Source organism: Ornithodoros turicata, chromosome 1 (assembly GCF_037126465.1).
Source record: "Ornithodoros turicata isolate Travis chromosome 1, ASM3712646v1, whole genome shotgun sequence".
NCBI classification, from domain to species: Eukaryota; Metazoa; Arthropoda; class Arachnida; order Ixodida; family Argasidae; genus Ornithodoros; species Ornithodoros turicata.
This window is the reverse complement of record NC_088201.1, coordinates 129,459,893-129,483,334: the sequence shown is the minus strand read 5'-3', so window position 1 is coordinate 129,483,334 and position 23,442 is coordinate 129,459,893. Positions and strand designations below refer to the sequence as shown.

At 44.3% G+C, this 23,442-nt stretch overlaps 1 protein-coding gene across 1 annotated transcript in view; it reads right to left on the bottom strand.

Moving 5' to 3' along the window:
- Positions 1 to 23,442, bottom strand: part of LOC135368933 (uncharacterized) — a 122,347-nt gene that overhangs the window by 82,510 nt on the left and 16,395 nt on the right. The window contains exons 2-3 of the mRNA XM_064602503.1: positions 5,884 to 6,057; positions 2,140 to 2,371 (exon numbers count right to left, since the gene is read on the bottom strand). Of these exons, the coding sequence (XP_064458573.1) occupies positions 2,140 to 2,371; positions 5,884 to 6,057 (406 nt within the window). The remainder of the gene's footprint in view (positions 1 to 2,139; positions 2,372 to 5,883; positions 6,058 to 23,442) is intronic.

The following is a 23,442-nucleotide window of genomic DNA, read 5'->3' as shown; positions in this document are numbered from 1 at the left end:
GTGTTGAAACTTAAAGGAAAAAACTATATGTACGACAATATGCAGGACATGTCGTGCGACGACTGGCACAGTCTTGCTTCACAACTTGTCGCATGCAGCGTACGCAGACACATAAACCGCGGCATGTCTACGAGTGTCACGAATGTAACTATGGACCACCGAGTGGCTTAAACAACGTCACCAAAGCTACACCCAGAGCAGTACTTCATCTAACGTAACGAAATTTACTCACATAATAAAATACATTAATAATGTTTTAATCGTTTTACACCACGTAACACAACGAAATCAACTACTCGATGTATTCCGAGCGCACAGTGTCAGACATTTTCTCTCGGGTTTACCGCACCTACAAGAGACGCATATGTTTCGAAGTGCTCAAACGTCGCCACGCCAGAACTGGACAATTGTTCCAGCCTTATTGAGCCATCAGCAGCAGTACGCAGGCCTGCCGCACGCCTGCGTACTGCTGAATATGGCCCAATCAGGCCGATACAGCTGTCCAGTATTGGCATGGCGGCGTTTGAGCGCTTATGAACATATGCTATGCGTGCAGCCAAAGAGCTCCTGCTATTTTTCCCTACTACAATAGACGCAGCATCATTTGCTGCGTGATTCGTGACGTCATCACCTCCGCAAGACACCTCGCCGATATGGACGGATATATCCACGCATGTTTTGTCGCGCAGAGACGTACATTAGAGAGCGTCTGAAGGCTCGTCGCACACTTTTTCTCGTACATGTGTCACGCACTCCATTCTGAAAACCAGGCGCTTAAGCCATTTCTGTCCTGTATCCATGGAATGCCGCCTAGTGTGTAGTGTGTAAAACGAAAAAAAAGAAGAAGAAGAAGAAGAAGCCTAATCTTCTTTTTTTTTACACGTGTTCCTTAGTCACGTCACAGGCACTCTCTCCCGCTTTTTTTTCAAAACATCACTCAGGCGCTTTAACACAAGCACAGCTTCCTCTGAAGTGGGCTTAGGGCACACGATCACCCTGAGCAACATGCCGCCAGACATTTGCCGCCGAGAGCCAGGCAGACGGCTTGCAAGGAGCATGCTACCACCACTAACAGCACCACCACGCTGCTAACGAAAATTTGCAGTAGGACACTTTGCCAGCTATCACATTAAAATGTATACAGGGTGTCCCAGAAAGCGTGTCATTGAATTATAACACCACTTAGAATCATGCGGTCAACGGCATTTGTTGTTACTGGGTTTTTGCCACCTCCTGATGGAAATGTCGTGTGACGTAAGTTTAATTATGTAAATTTTTGCGAACTGAAGTCGGAAATTTGCCAAGTAAAGGTGACTTTTTTACCACACCAATGTGAAGAGCGTGTTTAGTTTACTCAAATTAATGATAATTGACAGGGATATTCAGGGGCTCCTATCAGAAAAAATAGCCGAACATCATGCTCTACCGAGCTAGCGCGCGACAAATTTTTCAGCGCAATCCTTGTCTGTCCGACGAAAGGAGGTTGGAAACCCAACCCACACCTGCATCGCAGAAAAAGATAACACAGGTATGGCTTATCGTGTCCGACTTTCGCTGGGATCGCCCTTTCCCTCTCCCAATTTCATGAATTGTCACTTTTTCTACTATCACTCTGTGGGCTGGGTTTGGAACCTCCTTTCGTCGGACTGAGAGCGATTGTGCTCAAAAAGCCGCCGCGCGTTATGGTCCGATGCTATGAAAGGCATGATGTTCGGCTATTTTTTTCCGATGGGATAACTCGTGAATATTACTATCAACTCTCATGAACTTCAGTGAATTCGGCATGCTCTTCACACTGGTGGGGTAAAAAAAGTGACCTTTACTTGGCAAATTTCTGAGTTCAGTGCGCAAATATTTACATAATTAAACTTACGATACATGACATTCACATCAGGGGTTGGCAAAAACCTAGTAAGGACAAATGCTGCTGACCGCATGATTCTAGGTGGCGTAGTTTTTTTTATTATACTTCAATGACACGTTTTCTGGGACACCCTGTATTAGTATCGACATCCCGCGCTACTGAAAAAGTGCATTGAGTACAGCAACGGCGCACATGTATGATATGCGCAGTTCTGTACTAAAGCGCCTCCTCCAAATAAAAAAGAAATGAAAATAGGCATTTATCTTGTTACTTACCTACAATATGTGTCGCATTCATTAAAACTCTTGAAGCTATAGTTTTGTGATGCAGAACAACTATGCCGATATTCGCACTTTCCGGTGCAAATATCGTAGAACCATGCCATTGCAATCTCGGCTTGACCTTTGACATGCTGGGGCGTTGGAGTACTTGGTGGTTGTACGTCGTCTCCTCTGGTTTGAGTACATAGAAACTTCGCCGAGTTCCCACATTTACCAGCATCCTGACCTGTACGAACGATAACGAGACCTTACCTGAACTATAGTGTAAATGCTCATTGATTTTTCTATTATTGATTGATTGATTGGTTTTATTTAAAGTGCCCACAAACAGCCGTGGCCTTTAATGTGGTGCACGAAACACAACACGTACTCTATATACAAGAGGGAACTACACATGCATAATGCTGGCTAATTAAAGATTCCGGGATAACTAAATTAAGAGAAAGATATACTATCGAGATGTCGCACGATCAGAACCATAGTCATTATACACTTTCAGTAACCGAGACAAAGGAAAAGCAACGTCTGAATGAGTAATGTAAAACACATTTCGTGCCCTTGTCCTTGTTGTACACAGAGATTAACGGATGATAACAACATGGGACAGTCGATTTCACCGTTAATTAGCTCTTCCAGAAATCGCAAATCAATACATCGTCTTCGACACTGCAATAACGGAAGTCCTATATAATCAAGAATGCGCTCATAGTCATAGTATAACCTCCTACCAATATATCTGTCATAAACAGTAGTAGCCAGCTTACGTTGTACACATTTAATTTGGTCTGACTGCGTTTTAGTCAAACGGTTCCAAACAATACTGCAATGTTCGAGTCTGCTCCTGACATTGCTCATATACAGTACTAACAAGCACCGAGGGCCAGTGAAGCCACGAGTAAATCGCGTTATAACACCCAGAGACCTGACAGCATTGTTCACAATGGTGTTCACATGTGGGCCGAAGGAAAGGGCGCTGTCCACTATGACGCCAACGTCACGAACAGAGGGCACACGCTCGATATCAATGTTTTCGACAACATAAGAAAAATGCGTGGGCTTTCTCTTTTTGCTTATCGTCAACACCTTCGTCTTGGTAGGGCTAAGTAACAAAAATTGTTTTTACACCAGTTATTTGCTGAATCAACATCCCGTTGGAGTAGCTCACAGTCGTCCACTGTGGAAATAACCCGATACAGTTTAACATCTTCAGCATAATGTAGCACCTGCAAGTGTTGAACGACCAAGGACAAATCATTCACAAATATTAAGAAGAATAAACGGCCGTGATTGGAGCCCTGCGGAACCCCAGAAAGAGACTTGTATTCCGACAACAAACAATTACCTAAGCGAACAAAATTAGCGCGATTCGTTAAATAATAATTTATCCATTCGCAATAACCATCTGTAACTCCAGTGTGAGATAATTTCTGAAGGAGACGCACATGAGACACGTGGTCAAAGGCTTTTGACATATCGCAGTACAAAACGTCGACCTGAACACCATTGGCAACTGCAGGTGAGCAATAATACAATTGAATAACCAATAAATAAAGAAGGAACTGAAGGTAAAACTGCACTCAGAAATAGAGTACACCTAACTCTTTTGCCGGTGTAAAATCGTTGCCACTGAGACTCCTCTTAGGGCGCGTGACGGTTGCACTTATTTTCGGAAGCGCTAATAAGAGAAGTGTTTATCCGAGAGTGAATTGTGAAAGCAGAGCAGCGGTAGGTATATCTGCATTTTTACGCTCTCTTAATGTATCTGTACGCCATCTAATGTGTAACGGGAGTGCTGAGAGTGTAAAGTGAATGAAAGACGAGTAAGGCCTGGTGATCCGAGTGAACAGAATAAAAAAAGAGTAAAATGAGAGGCACAGAGGTACTTACCCTACATTTTGATCTTATTGTTTTGTTCAGAGTATGGAAAACGCATCGGACAAGCGCGACTGCGGAGTGTATCTCGTGTCTTCAGAATTTTAGCGAAGTTCTGCTAATGCCAATATTGTTTATCGATATGAAACGCAAATACTCGGACATTAATTTATAGCTTTTGCGAGCATGACGTCATGCGTCTTGATGTCAGGCAGCAATAGACTTTGGAGTCGAGTTCCGTCTGCTCATCACAGCTGCTCACAAACTTCCAATCGTGAAAGAAAGAATGCTAAGGAGACCGCGCACCGCATTTCCCTAGCGTAGTGAAATAAGATAGAAGTGACGTGTGGTGTTAGGCGGCATTAAAAGCAGCGCTAAACCAATGTGAATTGGCAGTCGCTGGGCACCGCCATTTCTTACAGGTGGCCGATGAGGAAGCGTCTAAATATATGTAACACCACTGTTATGCGGGTGAGGTATGGAGGAAGGGGGGGGGGGGTCGAGGTAGCTTGCCGTTGTTGGCCGCACTCAAGTGGGCATCGTCACGACTATAGCGACTATGGAAGAAGGAATGCGAGGAGGAGCCCGCTTCCCCCGAATAGTGAAGGTCGAATTGGAGCATGACGGGTGACATCACGGCTAGTCTTCAGGTTCCAGTTCTACAGTTGCTATGTCGGATACCTTTGAAATTCATTGACAGTGGCGCGTCGAAGTGCTCCTAAAGTGTCGTGCGCATTCCTCCTCATTGGCATTTTTGCGTAACGTTGCCCTTAAGGCTCATGCATGCACGCGCTTCTTGAGGCTGCGCCGCGTTCTCTGAGATGCGTAGCAGCGGTGAGACGCTTTTCTAGAACCGTTCAGTGCTGCAGGAACATGTGGCCCAAACTTGACACAAAACACAAATACCAGTATATTTTCAACAACCACTGATTACTTTATAATAGGCGCAAGTGCGTATAGCGTGTCCATAGACTGAGTTTTGACTTTTGGGAGAATCATTTTTTCGCACCTATAAGGGATGACAATATGTTCTGCATCCCAAGTCGATGTACTAATATGGTCTCCTTTAATTATTGGAGATAGAAGCAAGGTGCAAATACGGCATCTGTTTCCTCAGGTGCCGCTGCAGTGTTCGAAAGCACGCTCGACATGGCTGAAGCGTGAATGCTTTTCATCCGGCCAATCGGAGCGCTCGCAAACAGGCAGAAGTGGCTTGCTATGGCGGACATCGTTTGGATCTTTGAGGTTCTTCAGAATGGGCATCTTTCATCTTTTGTGTGCATTTTATGTGACTGTGTAAGTGAATTTCTTGTTCCTGGAAGTCGTTTGCTGTCTAAGCTCTCAACGACCACCTGTGAATTTACGCGAACCACAGAAACAACGAATATAATTACGCCTTGAGCGTGACCATCTGTGTGTCGGAGGTCTGTAAACGTGTGTCCTGTGTCTCGCCTCTTCTGCTGTTCTTTTTTTGCATCTGCATTATATTTTGTCACGTCTGACATTATGACGATTCATAATGCAAACGTTGCGTATTGGGACTATGGGCAATGGGAATATGGGGGGCGGGACCAGTACGGTGTTCCAACATCAAAAGATATTATGCATATGTCGCACAGATACATTCGGTGACTGAAAATAACACATCGAACCATTCACAGCTGACACACACAATAGATAAGGGGCCGTCTTTTAGCTTTGATGACCGGAGGTTGTGTGTACGTGTGAAATGTAACATCAAGGTATAAAGGTGCAGCTTGTGCGTCTGGTCTTTCCTCTGTTTGTTTCATAACAAAGTAAAACAAAAACCTATCATTTGTTAGCTGTTCAATGGGAAGCACAAAATGTATGTTCGTTTGTACTTACAGTCGTTGCATGACACGCTGCATTCCTTTCTGGTATGGTAATTGTCCTCACTTCTGTCCACAGTAGTCGGTTGGCAAGCACCTGTTGCGTTGTTTATTGCATATCGAAGATACCCATCCCCAGTACATGAGGGGTCCCTCTTCGTCGCATAACATTTGTCTGGCCTTTCATTTCCTGCGCATGAGTTTAATAAAGTTTAACTTACTGTGTTCACCTGACAGATCAAAATCTCTCAGTGGCTCCTGCCTTGTTTTTGGCATGTCTGTTCCAAGCAAACTGACAGCTACACCGTGGCATATTACTTCGTAAGGAGCAGGCGTAGGAATTTTTCTTGGATTATGTACCTGGCTTTACGTAACGAGACACACGTCATGAGACCTACACAAGTGCTTTCAAACGTGGCGGGTAGCGAAGTCGTCCAGTAAGCATCGCACGCCGACAGATTGTCAGTGGCCCTCCACTGATTCGCAAAAGCTAACGGTATCGAAAATCATTTGGAGACAGATATAGCCATGAGACAACTGAACTTTCGTACGACAGTGGTTCGATGTGATCGGGGTTTGAAACATTGCGCTCGTTATAGATCTGTTCAAATGTGCTCGTTATCGACGCACGAGCATTCATTTTGCGGACGCGAACGGTAATTTAAAGTTTACAGTAGATGAGTACAGTAGTCAGTACTGATCTTCAGTTATACTTAAAATGACCGCTGTTACTGGCCACACGTTAGCCCACGTTTAAATTTGGATGTAGTAATTGCGCCATCCACTGGGTGTAGTGAGTAACGGCAATCATTTTGTAGGTAAATCATGGTCATATAAAAGGGGTAAACATAGACAAGATAGAGTGTACACGCAGGTTTAATTTATTTAGAAAATAAAAATAACAATAAATTTTTTAGGAAAGCAGCAGCATCCGGCATCAATCGCTGTACAGCAGCATGACGGTTGCAGAGCGTCACACCACGCTACTGTCCGCCAGTGACCACAAATTCATCACATCCGTAGTCGTCAGGTGTGACTTCATCATGGCACGTCTCGGCAGGTTAGGACAGGAATGATTCTGCACTAGCAATGAGAAAGACATTTATACTTGGGACAGAGGAACGCAATCTTTTGTGAAAGACAGAAAATATGCTAACAAGGTTAACACACACCATCAATGGCCAACAGCAGCAAGGACTAGGTCCCCAACCAATCAGCGCCCACTGTCCACCACAGCAACGGTCACAAGGAGTGCAGAGTGAGATTTCCTCACTGTTCGACAACGAGTACTATTAGCACTATTTTTGAACCGTGATGTGGGCAAGGTTACGCTTGTCCCATCCTACAGTTGGCAATACAAAACAACGAGGCAGAGAACTGAATCATGATGTTATTTTCCCCTTTAAAAATTGTTTGCGAAAATCTTCATTGTTTATGGAAACTACTGCTGAAGTATGAAATAATATGCTACCCCATTAAAGCTGAGAAAAAATAATACCTGAGCCTGAAGCACTGAAAGCCATCAATAGGCTTTCTAAGTGTGCAAAATTTGTATTTTCTTTCTAGTTTTGCTTTTGAAACTTGGCCTACCAGCGATCAAGCGCTCGAAGTTTTTCTATCTTCTCATTCTCTTCTCACGAGGATGGTGGTAGCCGAGGCCAGGGAACTCCCAATTGGCGTCCTCCGCAAGAGAGAAACTTTCCGCCACTACTTGCGATTGCGCGCTCACCATCGCCGTCACCCACTGGTACAGAAGCTTCGTAAGCGAAACCGCAGCAAAATCGCGCAGTGTGCGCAAGAACTAACGGACCATATACCTGCCTTCACTGTTGCCCCATCCGCTTCTTCAGTAGCGCCATGGACACTGCCGAAACCATCCATCTTGTCTCACATCCCGGGGATCAAGGGGCCGAAGAGCCAAACCCCTGCTCCAGTCCTCAAGCAGGCTACTCTGGAGTGGATGGACGCTACATACGGAAACCAAACCGCTGTATATACGGACGGTTCCTCCACTACAGGCGGCTCATCTGCGGCATTTGTAATCCCAGAGGTGTCAATTTCACGTGGGTTCCGCCTATCGCACCGCACCTCGGCCACCTCTGCGGAGTTGTATGCCATCCTGCTATTCCTAAGGTCTATTTTGGATCACCACCCCCGCCTCTGGGTGGTTTACAAAGATTCGCGGGCAGCGCTGCAGTGCATAGACAACATGGGCATCCGTGGCTCCTTGGCTCCGGTGGTAGTGAACATCCTGACGACACTCAAGATTTTAGAAGACAGGGGCCACCGGCTCACCCTCCAACGGGTCCCTAGCCACATTGGAATAAGAGGCAATCAGGTAGCGGATCGGGCAGCTGCTGCAGCTCACCATCGCCGCTCAGCAGTCTCCATCATACTTTCGAATGGAGATAGGCGCACCCTCTTGTCCGCGTTGACGTCGCCCTGGGCCCATCAGGAATGGTGTCATGACATCACCTGGTGGTCGCTTCTGTATGCTGTTGACCCAACGCTTTCATTTGACATGCCAAGCGGTTTCCCTCGCCTCTTTACGTCTCTAGTGCGTCGTTTACGACTTAGCGTCGCATTCACCCCTGCCCTCCGGTATAGGCTGGGCCACAGCACCACGGCGCTGTGTACAACTTGTGGTTTACCGGCAACAATTCGACACATTCTCGAAGACTGCAGCCAGTACGTACGCGAGCGACGGGCCTTTAAATCTCAACTTGAAATGCTGGATCAGAGGCCATTCAACATCTGCAAAGTTCTCGGCTCATGGAGTAATCCTGGACACCAGTGCCGTGCACTTGGCGCTCTTCTTTCCTTTCTGAGGGCCACCGGCCTCCTTCACGAGCTGTAGGGATTTCCTTCCCTCGTCATCCTTTCATGTGAACCTTTTTGGAATGGGGTAGGGTCCTGCACTCAACGCAGGGAAACATCCCACAGCATCATCATCCATTCATCTATGTTGTTGTTGTTGTTGTCATTTCTCCATGCTACGTACCGCGTCTCTTCGTACAGTCAAGCAGGCCAACAGACAGCAGAATTAATAAATTTAGCAAATGAAAAGCATTTTTACCATTAAGCACATTGCGGCTTTGCATTAAACACCTATGCGGATTCGTCTCACGGAAACGGGAATTTCTGCCCACTGCATTAAGCGCTCAGATACCCGCATTTCTGCAAAATATTTCGCAAAATAGCTATGACAGCAAAAAATTATGGCTCAATTAAGGTGAATCCTTCGCGCTATTTCACCAACATCTATGTCTGTCAGGTCTACCTGCTACATTACAACGTGAGGGGCGCGGACGGAAGCACTAGCGCAGGCTTATTCCAACTTGAGCCTGATGCCCACTCTGTGAGTCACGTGCGGAAGCATTTACTGGATGCTTGAGACGACCGTGCCTCAGACATCTTCCGCTGACTCCATTCATTTCTGCTGACAGAAAATTATTGAGCGGCACAAGGCGACACACATTTGCGTAATGTCAGCGCAGAACAATGGCACAGAAATTCAATGATCAGTGAAAATGATTTCTACTTGAACAGCATAAAACGGCATACTCAGAATTTTTACCAAGAAGACTAGCTTGAACATAGCTACAAGCTGACGAACGCAAACATTGACAAACAACAAGAAGAATGAACAGCCTGCAAGCAACAATCAACAACTCACTCACTAATCTTTGCTGTCTGATCATAGTGGAAATTGATGTGCTGAGGCTGGAACACAGAATAGGGGACAACAACATACACAAGCCTCAAGTGCCTAAGAACAATGAATGCAGAAAGAAAGAAGTGACTGAAAAGGTTAGCCAGCTAACCTGCTAACAGCTGGGGCTAACCTCTTCAGTAACTTCCTTCTTCATTCTTTGCTGTCTGAATTCGCGCTAAAGGCGTGCGAGAGCGATTCGATCAGAAGAACGCACACCGCTTGAAGAAAGCCTATCAGGTGTTGTCCAACACACCCACTAATTCGCCCGCAATAACCGCGTGGAAAGCCCATCAAATCGATGCAAATCCTGGTAAATTAGCATGTCCAAAACAAGCACTTCACCTTACTCGCTAAAAATCTTATACATCTTACTTTCAAACTACGCATTTACTACGCAATACATCTTATTTTCAAACAAATATTTCGCGCATCGATCCTTATATAACCTAATCACTCGTCTCTCACGAAAGGGCATACACAAAGAACTTACTTAACAAACGGCGCCCGTTCTTCACATATACACTTTTTTTTCATAGATATACAGGGTGTCCCAGAAAACGTGTCATTGAATTATAATTATAAAACTACGTCACCCAGAAACGTGGGGTGAACGGCATTTGTTCTTCCACGGTTTTTGTCACCTCCTGATGTGAATGTCATCCAACTTAAGTTTTATTATGCCAATTTTTACGGAATGAGCTAAAAAATTCGCAAACGAAAGGTCCCAGAAAGGTAAGGTTTTTTTGTCCCACCAATGGAAGTAATGAGCTTTTGGAAATCACGAAATAAAGAAAAAAAATGCTCTGAGGAACCTCTGAGGAAAAAATCATTTCCTACCTATCGTCTAACACGAGGAGAACGCGGCTTTTTCTTTTCTTTATTTTCTTTATTACACAAAATACGCTGCGCAGCAGATAACTTTGCGATAAATCTTTGTCCCAGTACCTGCAGGATATATTCAGAAAGTTTTCGAGGCTGTGACGCGGACCCAAGGCGAGTAGAGAGGCCTCAAGACCCGCTGCTCTGTTGACTACTCAAGCTTGCAGTTCAGTGATGTGAGAATTATTATTTTTTATTTGATTCAATAGTCACTCACCTATTTTAGTGAAACATAGCATGCTTACGAATAGCTGCGATTTTGGCTTGTTTTACAAATGGTTTAGTGCTACAGAGTGTACCGAATGTTGACATTCTCTTCTCCACCTGTTCCACTCCATTGTATTATTCCAAAATATTTTGGTATAAGCTAATCAAAGTACCCGGAAAAAAGATGTCCCCGTACGGAAAACAAAAATAGAGTTGAGAAGGATTTTAAATATGCAGCAGATGAATCTATTCTGGACCTTCTTGAGCTCAAGCCAGATGGGTTTGCCTGACTCGAAAGCGTGACTGTTATGTGGAAGGAATTTCGAAAAATTGTAGAATACTGTATAAAGAACTACGTCCCAAGTAGATGTTTAAAAAGGAGGCGACAGAATCCATGGATCACATGTGATATAATTCATTTAAAACGTCGTATAAATAGTTTGCAGCCTAAACACAATGCTCCTCGCCTTGAGTTAATGAATTTGAGATGTAATCTCAGGGAGATGATAATAGCGATGAAAGATGAAAGTCACTGAAAAGGTTAGCCAGCTGTAGGACTGGAACCCACATCTTCGGGATTATCGATCCAGGGCTCTACCAATCGAGCTAAGCTAACACGCCTTCTCAGTGACTTCCAGGGTGCGTCATCTGAAGGCACAAACCAGTCACTCTGTCTCACTCATCCTCCTTTCACTCTTACATTTTTGCACACTCATACACACATTCATACGACAGGGATCGACGCAAGCGGCAAGTGTTGAACATGAGAGAACTGATGTTCTGAGGCTGGAACAACATAGAAGGGACAATCACATACAAGGCCTCAAGTTGCCTAAGAAATTAAGGATGAAAGATGAAAGTCACTGAAAAGGTTAGCCAGCTGTAGGACTCGAACCCACATCTTCTGGATTACCGATCCAGGTATCTACCAACTGAGCTAAGCTAACTTCAGTGACTTTCATCTTTCATCTTTAATTTCTTAGGCAACTTGAGGCCTTGTATGTGATTGTCCCTTCTATGTTGTTCCAGCCTCAGAACATCAGCTCTCTCATGTTCAACACTTGCCGCTTGCGTCGATCCCTGTCATATGATGGCATATGATGTCGTGTGTATGAGTGTGCAAAAATGTAAGAGTGAAAGGAGGATGAGTGAGAGAGTGACTGGTTTGTGCCTTCAGATGACGCACCCTGGAAGTCGCTGAGAAGGCGTGTTAGCTTACCTCAATTGGTAGTGCCCTGGACCGGTAATCCAGAAGATGTGGGTTCGAGTCCTACAGCTGGCTAACCTTTTCAGTGACTTTCGTCGTTAATTTCTTAGGCAACTTGAGGCCTTGTATGTGATTGTCCCTTCTAAGTTGTTCCAGCCTCAGAACATCAGTTCTCTCATGATAATAGCGTCAAAATAACGTTTTCATGCGATTACATTGCATAATATGCTCACCAGTGATCCACGGAAATTGTGGCGTTCCCTTTCAAAAAACAAAAAAAATGTAAAAGTACTCTTTGTGAATAGTGTGCACACTACTGACAAGGAAACGATTTTCACCCATCTTAACTTGCATTTTCAGTCAGTCTTCTCTAAAGATATGCCTGCTGTTGATAATCGCATTGAGTGTACTGTTAAATATCAGATGGATGATATAGATACCTCAGTTGATGGCATTTTATTTGAACTTGATGTTCGGAAATCCCCGGGACCAGATAAGATACCTAATATGTTCTTGCACAGATGTGCAGAATGGGTGGCAAAATATCTGTATATAATTTTAGTACATCGCTTAGAGATTCTTGTCTTCCTGTGGACTGGCTTACAGCGAAGGTTATTCCAATACCCCAAAAAGATGATACTACTTAATGTTAACAATTTCTTCAACATGCACATTTGTTAAGGTTTTAGAACATATCATAGCAAAGCAGATCGTTAATTATTTGGAGACCTATCAGTTGTTGCATTGTTGTCAGCATGGCTTTCGTCGCGGCAAAAGTACTGTAACACTATTGTTAGAGGTGACTAATGATTTTACAGCATGTTTAAATAATTTAAATCAGACTGGCGCATTATTTCTCGACCTCTCGAAGGCTTTTGATAAAGTGTCACATCTCAAACTTCTTGGAAAACTTCATATGTGCGGTTTTCCCGAAGGTTTATTTTTATTTAACTACAATGCCAGCCAACTGAGGTCAGTAGTAAGTACTGACCACGACTATCCGGAAACGCTACAAGGCTTCTGGGCACGTTTAATTAGCAATTAGAGCTAATTGGGACCCCTCACATTAATCAGCATCATCCAATGAATCATCACACTAATTGGGGAGCATCTAACTAGTGTCCAGACCACCCTGTGCGTTTCCGGATAGACGTGGTCATAAAAAAGAAAAAAACAGATAGAGATAGAGTGGAGAGAAGGAGTTTAGTTGAAGATCAACGACGCCATCTTGAAAAAAGGGGTCCGGAACGGCCGCTAACCGTCGCTGGGCGACGGAGCACAGAGGCAGGTTGCAAAGCATCGCAGCTATGACCACCAGTTCCGGACATCCTGTGACGTCAGCTGTGACATCATCATGGCATGTCTGGGCAAGTTAGGACAGCTATGGACATGCAAGGAGAAAAACACTCGTAATACAGAGGCTGGGAAAGCAAGAGTATGCAAACCATCAATAGCTGACAAGAAAATAGAATTAGTTACACAACAAATAATCCCACCACAACAGGAGCGCAGAACGATGCGACTGCTCTATCCGACAGCCAGGCAGAGAACTGACTCGTAATGGTTTTTTTCTCCTGTATAAAGCCCGGCAGCTGCACCCCCTAGCGGTTACTTTCTCAACTAATCTCACAACAAAATTATTAAGAATCACACCAGCACTACTCGCGTTCCCAAGGTAGAAGAAGATAGAAAATGGCGGGGATGCCCGGACAACAGCAACCAGTACCCAACGTGCACTGGCACGAAAATCACAAAGAAAGCGGGAAGAAAGTTGGCGAAAGCATTCGTTACACAACAAATCAGCTCACCACAGCAGGAGCGCAGTCAAATGCGACTGCTCTCCGCGACAGCCAGCGAGAAACTGACTGGGACGCCGCTCCGCGGCCGCTACGCATGCACGCTCCTAGCGCCCTCTGGGGCGACCACCTCCGAGAGGCTAAGAGAGAAGAGCATTCCTGCGCCCCCTGCTGGCCGTTCTCATTGGTCGTGACGTCATCCTATTGTCTCAGGGCTACACTGTTTTTTTGTTTTTCACTAATGCTCCTCTAGACAAGGTCAATCTACAATGAAGCCACGGTATGACGTCATCACTCACCTGCGTGGCTCAAGGACGCGTTCGCTCTAGGCAGAGGACCTATTAGTTATTGAATCACTATCTCAAGATCATTTCCTTTATACTTCTATAACGATTGCATAGGAAGCTATTGCAGAAGAGCACCATGCATGAAAGCTGATCGTAGGAATTCCAAAGTGCCCTTGCAAAAGAACAAGATATCTAAACACGTAACTCCATCAATGGCTAATACGAGGACTAGGCACTCAACAAATCAACACAGAGTACGGGTAACAAGGAGCGCAGAACTCAGGGCAGCACTATCGTCAAGACAACAATGTTCCTTGTCAAAAAAGAAAAAATACAATGTGTCAACAAAGGAAAGCATGCATATCGGGGCATGTCAGAACACGTCAGGACAAATTGCGCGACTGCTGGGCAACAAAGGAAAACAAACACTGGAACAGAGTGAAAAGACACTCGCCATCATTTTTCACGTACACTACATTCCCTCATTGTAAATCCGCTCGTCACAAAATCCACCTGCATCGTCGAACACCATTCACCAGTGACGAACCACACATCAGCACCCCATCAGAGGCAGACAGAACCCCAGCGAAACTAAGCTCTTCCACTGACGGCCAACGCAATTGCCAGGAGCAGAATTGATGTGTCCAGACCCGCCAGTGTCCAAGAGAGAAGTGAATCCTTGCGCCCCCTGCAGGCCGTTCTCATTGGTCGTGACGTCACCCTATTATCTCACGGCTACACTGTTTTTTTCCACTAATGCTCCTCTAGACAAGGCCAACCTGAAACAATAGTGTTACAGTATGACGTCATCATGCAGGTGCGTGGCTCAAGGACACTTACGCTGTAGACAGGGGACCTGTTATTTACTGAATCACTATCCGTAGATTATTTCCTTTATTCTACTATAATGATTGCATAGAGAACTATTGCAGAAAAACACCATAGATAAGAGGAGACTGTAGCATTTCATGCCCAAAGTCTTACTGCACAGGAAAAAAAAAGGTTCAGCAAGACATGTCCATCCCAGCCGAGAGCCATCCAGCTAGCTGAATAATGACGCTTTCTTCCTCATGAATAAAGTCACACACCTGTCCCCCTCGCGGTTACTCTCTGAACTAAGTGAATCGCAAAATTATTAAGAATAGCTCTACTCCCACTCAAGGCAGCACTATCGTCATCGTCAAGAATATCCCTTGTAAAAAAAAAAAACTACATGTAGAACGAAAGCATGTCAGAACAGGTTGGAGCATGTCAGCGCATGTTTGTCAGACAACAAGGGGGAAAAAGCGAAAAGAAACACAGAAGAAAACTAACATCAAACTATTTCTAAGCACGCGCACTCCTCTTATTCAAAAACAGTGCTCATCATAAATCCGTCCAGGACAATACACACCATCTTTCTATTGCTACACTTTTTTTCCAGTAACAGTCAATGCATTGCTACAGACTGCGTGATGTCATCACATCCTGTCTGAAGCAGAAGACAGCGGCAAAGACTCCTATTATTTAATGAATCGCAAGATTATTTCCTTTGTTCTACTCTTAATGACATTCATTCTCTCATTAAAGTTCAACAAAAAAGCACCCTGCATATTAACGATTTTCACCCCAAAGGCGCATCATGGTCATTAGAATTACAGTAAACTACCACTGCTCTTTTAAAATAATAAGTGAGACCACTCAAATCACCTCCAGGCTTATGTAATACATCACCCTTTCTATGCTCATACATTCTTTGTCTGAGGCTACACCTGCGAGCAAAAAGGCGCGAAAGCCAGGTGGGCAAAGTTCCATTCGCGCATTGCGTGCAAAAAGGCGCGAAAGCCGGCAGCAAAGTTCCATTTGCGCACGCCAAAGCAAAAGACACAGAACGCCTTTACGGGAACATGATGGCATTCCCACGATATTAATGATTTTCTACCTTGCATTGCACTTTAGAAAAGCTACTACAAAACTATAATTTTAGGAGCCCATTAAAATTCTACTTTCTATGGAAACTATAATTGCCCAATTACTTGGATCGCTATTAATGAAGCGCTCCATTTTTTTCTCTCTTCCCATTTCAACCTTGTCATGCAGTGAAGCAGGCTCACATCCAAAATAATTAATTTACACTGAGGGTGCCATACTTCAGGAATTCCTATCCTGCGCTCAGATGCAAGCATTTCTTCACGGATACCTTTAACAGCTGACTTCCTAAACATACCGAGCTCCTAACAACATCTAACAAACAATCAGAGAAACCCTCTTCTCAGCTGTACCATGCGACTTTCTTCTGCGTAAAATCGGTGATTTGAGGAAGAGAGCAGCGAAAAATTGCGCGCACTTGTGCTTGACTTAAAAAACCTGAAGCATATGCTAATAAACTAAGAAAAAGACACTCATGTCTGGTATCTGATAGTGCCACATACACAGACGCATTGCCCTTATGTAAAGAAAGCACAGGACAGGGATACACAATTTTCCTTAGGTGAGCAGGGAAAAGGCACACGGTACAACAATGTCAGCTCTGCTTCCGTTTAAGTGATAAAACAGTGAGCCTGCTCGGTGAAACCGATCGCGCGCTTCCAAACCGCGAGGCCCGTGTTGCGCTCGCACGGGGAATCGAGCGTCGCGTCGCGAGAATGGGCCCGCGTGCGGCTCGCGTGGGGCGCCGTTCGGGCGCACTGTTTTATCACTTAAACAGAAGCAGAGCTGACATTGTTGTGCCCTGGCGATAAATCTTTTTATTCCAGCGCCAGCAGAATGTATTCAGAAAAGGCTTCGGGTGTGTAAGGTCAGCCCAAGGTGTGTTGATGGGAGCGCACTGCTCTGTTGGGTCTCTATAGTATTCTTGCAAAATATATGGGTGCATGGGTGCATGGGTGCATGACTCGTAAAATTATAGTCTTGTGGTAGTTTTTCTAAAGTGCAATGCAAGGTAGAAAATCATTAATATCGTGGGAATGCCATCATTGTTCAGTAGTGTTGCAATTTTTACCCTTCGCTAATGTCTTGTTGCTGTCGTCTTGTGTTAGACGTTGAGCTTCGTTGCAATGTGCGGTAACGCGACGATTATTCCTGAGCGCTCCTTGTGTCTAATGCGTTGTCCTCTGTGCGTGCGTGCGTACGTTTTTTTCCTGATTTGTGAAGTCATCATGGCATGTCTGGTCTTGTTTAGCAGTGTTGCAGTTCTTCCCACTGCTAGTATCTTGTTGGTGTCATGTTGTGCTAGCCGCGTGGTGATGTGTGGTGACCTGAGGTCTTAAGCCTTTTCCCTGCTCACCTAAGGAAATTTGTGTATCCCTGTCCTGTGCTTTCTTTACGCAAGGGCAATGCGTCTGTGTATGTGGCACTATCAGATACCAGACATGGATGTCTTTTTCGTGGTTTATTGGCATATGCTTCAGGTTTTTTAAGTCAAGCACAAGTGCGCGCAATTTTTCGCTGCTCTCTTCCTCAAATCAGCGATTTTACGCAGCAGAAAGTCGCGTGGTACAGCTGAGAAGAGGGTTTCTCTGATTGTTTGTTAGATGTTGTTAGGAGCTCGGTATGTTGAGGAAGTCAGCTGTTAAAGGTATCCGTCAAGAAATGCTTGCATCCGAACGCAGGATAGGAATTCCTGAAGCACGGCACCCTCAGTGTAAATTAATTATTTTGGATGTGAGTCTGCTTCACAGCATGACAAGCCTGAAATGGGAAGAGAGAAAAAAATGGAGCGCTTCATTAATAGCGATCCAAGTAATAGGGCAATTATAGTTTCCATAGAAAGTAGAATTTTAATGGGCTCCTAAAATTATAGTTTTGTAGTAGTTTTTCTAAAGTGCAATGCAAGGTAGAAAATCACTAATATCGTGGGAATGCCATCATGTTCCCGCAGAGGCGTTCTGTGTCTTGTGCTTTGGCGTGCGCGAATGGAACTTTGCTCCCGGCTTTCGCACCTTTTTGCACGCAATGCGCGAATGGAACTTTGCCTACCCGGCTTTCGCGCCTTTTTGCTCGCAGGTGTAGCCTCAGACAAAGAATGTATGAGCATAGAAAGGGTCATGTATTACATAAGCCTGGAGGTGATGTTGAGTGGTCTCACTTATTATTTTAAAAGAGCAGTGGTGGTTTACTGTAATTCTAATGACCATGATGAGCCTTTGGGGTGAAAATCGTTAATATGCAGGGTGCTTTTTTGTTGAATTTTAATGAGAGAATGAATGTCATTAAGAGTAGGACAAAGGAAATAATCTTGCGATTCAATAAATAATAGGAGTCTTTGCCGCTGTCTTCTGCTTCAGACAGGATGTGATGACGTCACGCAGTCTGTAGCAATGCATTGACCGTTACTGGAAAAAAAGTGTAGCAATAGCAAGATGGTGTGTATTGTCCTGGACGGATTTATGATGAGCACTGTTTTTGAATAAGAGGAGTGCGTGTGCTAAGAAATAGTTTGATGTTGGTTTTCTTCTTTGTTTCTTTTCGCTTTTTCCCCCTTGTTGTCTGACAAACATGCGCTGACATGCTCCAACCTGTTCTGACATGCTTTCCTTCTACATGTAGTTTTTTTCTTGTTGTACAAGGGATATTCTTGACGATAACGATAGTGCTGCCTTGAATGGGAGTAGAGCTATTCTTAATAATTTTGCAATTCATTTAGTTCAGAGAGTAACCGCGAGGGGGACAGGTGTGTGACTTTATTCAGGAGGAAGAAGATGTGTGGTTTGTTACTGGTGAATGGTGTTCGACGATGCAGGTGGATTTCGTATTTTTTCTTTTTTGACAAGGAACATTGTTGTCTTGACGATAGTGCTGCCCTGAGTTCTGCGCTCCTTGTTACCCGTACTCTGTGTTGATTTGTTGAGTGCCTAGTCCTCGTATTAGCCATTGATGGAGTTACGTGTTTGGATATTTTGTTCTTTTGCAAGTATCATTTAGTAAGACTTTGGAATTCCTACGATTAGTTTTCATGCATGGTGCTCTTCTGCAATAGTTTCCTATGCAATCGTTATAGAAGAATAAAGCAAATAATCTTGAGATAGTGATTCAATAAATAATAGGTCCTCTGCCTAGAGCGAACGCGTCCTTGAGCCACGCAGGTGCATGATGACGTCATACCGTGGCTTCATTGTAGATTGACCTTGTCTAGAGGAGCATTAGTGAAAAAAAAACAGTGTAGCCCTAAGACAATAGGATGATGTCACGACCAATGAGAACGGCCAGCAGGGGGCGCAGGAATGCTCTTCTCTCTTAGCCTCTCGGAGGTGGTCGCCCCAGAGGGCGCTAGGCGTGCGCATGCGTAGCGGCCGCGGAGCGGCGTCCCAGTCAATTTCTCGCTGGCTGTCGCGGAGAGCAGTCGCATCGGTCTGCACTCCTGCTGTGGTGAGCTGATTTGTTGTGTAACTAATGCTTTCGCCAACTTTGTTCCCGCTTTGTTTGCAATTTTCGTGCGAGTGCACGTCGGGTGCTGGTTGCTGTTGTCCCAAAGGAGCATTAGTGGAAAAAAACAGGGTAGCCCTGAGACAATAGGATGACGTCATGACCAATGAGAACGGCCAGCAGGGGGCGCAGGAATGCTCTTCTCTCTTAGCCTCTCGGAGGTGGTCGCCCCAGAGGGTGCTAGGAGCGCGCATGCGCGGCCGCGGAGCGGCGTCCCTGTCGGTTTCTCGCTGGCTGTCGCGGAAAGCAGTCGCATCGGTCTGCGCTCCTGCTGTGGTGAGCTGATTTGTTGTTTAACTAATGCTTTCACAAACTTCATTCCCGCTTTGTTTGCGATTTTCGTGCCAGTGCACGTTGTGGGCTGGTTGCTGTTGTCCGGGCATCCCCTCCATTTTCTATCATCTTCTACCTTGGGAACGCGAGTAGTGCTGGTGTGATTCTTAATAATTTTGTTGTGAGATTAGTTGAGACAGTAACCGCTAGGGGGTGCAGCTGCGGGACTTTATACAGGAGAAAAAAAACATTACGAGTCAGTTCTCTGCCTGGCTGTCGGATAGAGCAGTCGCATCGTTCTGTGCTCCTGCTGTGGTGGGATCATTTGTTGTGTAACTAATTCTATTTTCTTGTTAGCTATTGATGGTTTGCATACTCTTGCTTTCCCAGCCTCTGTATTACGAGTGTTTTTCTCCTTGCATGTCCAGAGCTGTCCTAACTTGCCCAGACATGTCATGATGACGTCACAGCTGACGTCACAGGATGTCCGGAAGTGGTGGTCATAGCTGCGATGCTTTGCTGTTCTGGACCGCTTTCTTCAAGATGGCGTCGTTGATCTTCAACTAAACTCCTTCTCTCCACTCTATCTCTATCTGTTTTTTCTTTTTTATGACCACATCTATCCGGAAACGCACAGAGTGGTCTGGACACTAGTTAGACGCTCCCCAATTAGTGTGATGATTCATTGGATGATGCTGATTAGTGTGGGGGTCCCAATTAGCTCTAATTGCTAATTAAACGTGTCCAGAAGCCTTGTAGCGTTTCCGGATAGTAGTGGTCAGTACTTACTACTGAGGTCGGCCAAGGCATGAATGTACATGCAAAATATCAACAACATACAACATCATTCAACATACAACATTTCTCTAAGTCGTATATATAGCATGAATGAATAAATAAATATATAAAAGTAAAATGAAATGAATGCGAATTTCGTGTGGGCCACCTCTATTATTATTATTGCTGCACAGAAGCATAACGCCGCATGAGTAACGTGCATTCCCAAGGTTCTTTTTTCTCATTTCTCCCCTTGCTCAGTCTGCGCGACGACTTGCCGATATCCTGCGATTGTTCGTGCTGCATTACGGAAGGATATGTGTCCAGTGTTCTGCTTTGAATATTTGTTTTGGTACGAAAAAAAGGAGTGACTGCTTAGACAATTTTATGAGTGTCCCCGCGCTCATGTGTTTATGAAAAGAATTTTTTGTATTTGTGAAGAAGGGTCGCCATTTTGCAAGCAAGTCCTTTGTGTATGCCCTTTCGTGAAAGACGACTGATAAAGTTATGTAGGGATGCGCGAAATATTTGTTTATAAATAAGACTTATCACGTTTTTAATAGGGTTGGCTTGTGGGTAAGGTGAAGTGTTTTTTTGGACGCGCTAATTTACCATGATTAAACACCGATTTTATCAGCCTTCCACGCGGTTATTGCGGGCGAATTAGTGGACGTCTTTGGCCTAACCAGGTTTCTTCAACCTCCTTGCTTTGTTCTTATACAATCGGTCACGCCTCTAGCGGGAATTCAGACAGCAAAAATGAATGGATGTGTCTGTTAATTCTTATTTGTCAGTTGTTCGCTCTTCTTGTTGTCACTGTTTGCGTTTGTTACACTTGTAGCTGTGTTTAAACTCGTTTTCTAGTTAAAAATTCACAGAATCTCATATTATGCTGTTCAAGTAGAAATCATTTGCACTGGTCATTCATTTTGAGTGTCCTTGCTCTGCGCTTACTTTACGGAATCGTGTGTCGCGTTATGCTGTTGAGTAATTTTCTGTCAGCAAAAATTAATGGGTCATTTGTCAGTTGATGGTTATTTGTTAGCGTGTGCTTACTTTTTGGCAGTCGTGGCTAAAAGGGATGGTTGTGTACCCACTCATGGAAGCGAATTGCCCGAAATGCTTTTCCAATTTGTTTTCTTCTTCCTTTTGCTAAGTTTATTAATTTTTTATCCTGCTTCACTGCACGACAGGATGCGGAATGTGGCAGGAAGAAATAGAAAGCGTGCACAGAAAGAAAATGTGATTTTTGTTACTCCTGCAATAGATAAGCCTATTGGCGACTTTGAGTGTCAGTTGTTATTTTTCTCCTATGAGTATCCCCAAGAACACTCGCGATCCTCAGGACTTCCTCAAAGTGTCATCGCGTCCTCGTCCGTGATGGGATGTACGGAGGAGATCCCGAGAGTGTCATCATGGGATCTTCCAGTGATAGTCATTTGCGTACATCCTGCGGCCGCCAGCCGGAGGACATATATAGGAGGAGTAAATTAGTTTAATAATGCGATGTGCATTTCTATGCCTGCGCCCATTAATTAGTGTTTCGGTTTGTTTCTCATAACCAAATGCAACCAAATCAGCAGTAATCATTTATAAACTACAAAATACCAGAAAGAGAGAATAGTAGAATAGAAAGAGAAAATACAAAAATACAGGGATACAAATTGAATGATTTCAACGGATACTTCATGCACTGGGTTCAATATGCGATAAAATATAGCTTGCTACACATCTCATTGTGATCTTGTTGCCATGAACATCCGTGCAAGGTCCCTGACAGGATTCTGCACGGAGCATTTTCGTGGAAGATACAGAAAAGTGATGGCATATTACAGCGCGTGCTTGACTTTCGCTGGATGTTTTAAATCAACTAAGTAGGAAACACGGACGCTACCTTGGTTGTATCCTGATACTCCAAGGAATTTGTCACTGGTGTGTTACTTATATATTAAATTGAATTAAACTTAGGTACCTCACCCTTGGTTCTGACTGCGATGCTAGGAGGACTCTCGCACATGCGAGAGTTCGTAAGATAGGCAATACATAGTATATGTTGTGTCTGCGAAAGGAAATGCCACTGTTGGATACTCCTTTCAAAGTCAGCTGTCTTAGTCTTACACTTAGTGGCACATGACCTTTTATATTTTTTGCTTTTTATACCACGACACCCATTCTTCGTTATCGAAAAACAATCAAAAATGAGAGACGGAAAATGACAAGCTGCTGGCCGAGGTTGAAAACTGCAAGAGAGGGAGTCCGTTTCCACTGTAAACGCCTGCACACTGCTAAAAGTGAGAAATGAAAGCAGATTTACTGTAGAATTTGACATGATCCTATAGTGCTCCTAAGAGTATCCCAGTCTTGTCCCCAGATGTTGTCCCTAGGACCATCTCTGGAGTCTCATTCTAACACTTTTCTAACAAATTGAGGATCATGTGGGGATATTCCCAGGATGTCACCGCTGTCCCGCAATGACATCCTCAGGATAAGTGAGGGATGTCAGCGTGTTCTTGGGGATCTTACTATTTTGGGCAGCAGTGGAAGCAGTCTCCACAATCAGCACAATTTTAGTGCTAAAAATAATGTGGTGGTCCATAATGATTGCAAGTAGAAAAGGTGCTTGTATGTCTATATAAACATTATTTTTCTTTATTTAGTCATTTAGAAAGTCTATGAGTTTGAGCTAAGAAGTCTTAATTGCTGGGCACAGTTTCTTTTCTTTTTCTTTTTTTCAGCCTTTGTGCAAATGGTGTTTTCCACAAAGAGTGAGCGTAACTTATGCCTGCTAAAATTATGATCGTGTCATATGGTCAATGAAAGAAGCAAGGGTGCATTTTTGTAGCAATTTTACTGATTTGTAATGCAGAAGTAAATATCATTAATAGCGCGATATAGAAAATAATCTGGTATGTTGATTCGACAAGTAATAGGGGGTTTAAAAGACCTCCTGTCTAGAGCGTCGCCCTGCGACACTGCAATGCAGGTGCAGCTTCAGACAATGGGAGGAAGTGATGACGTCATGCAACGCAGT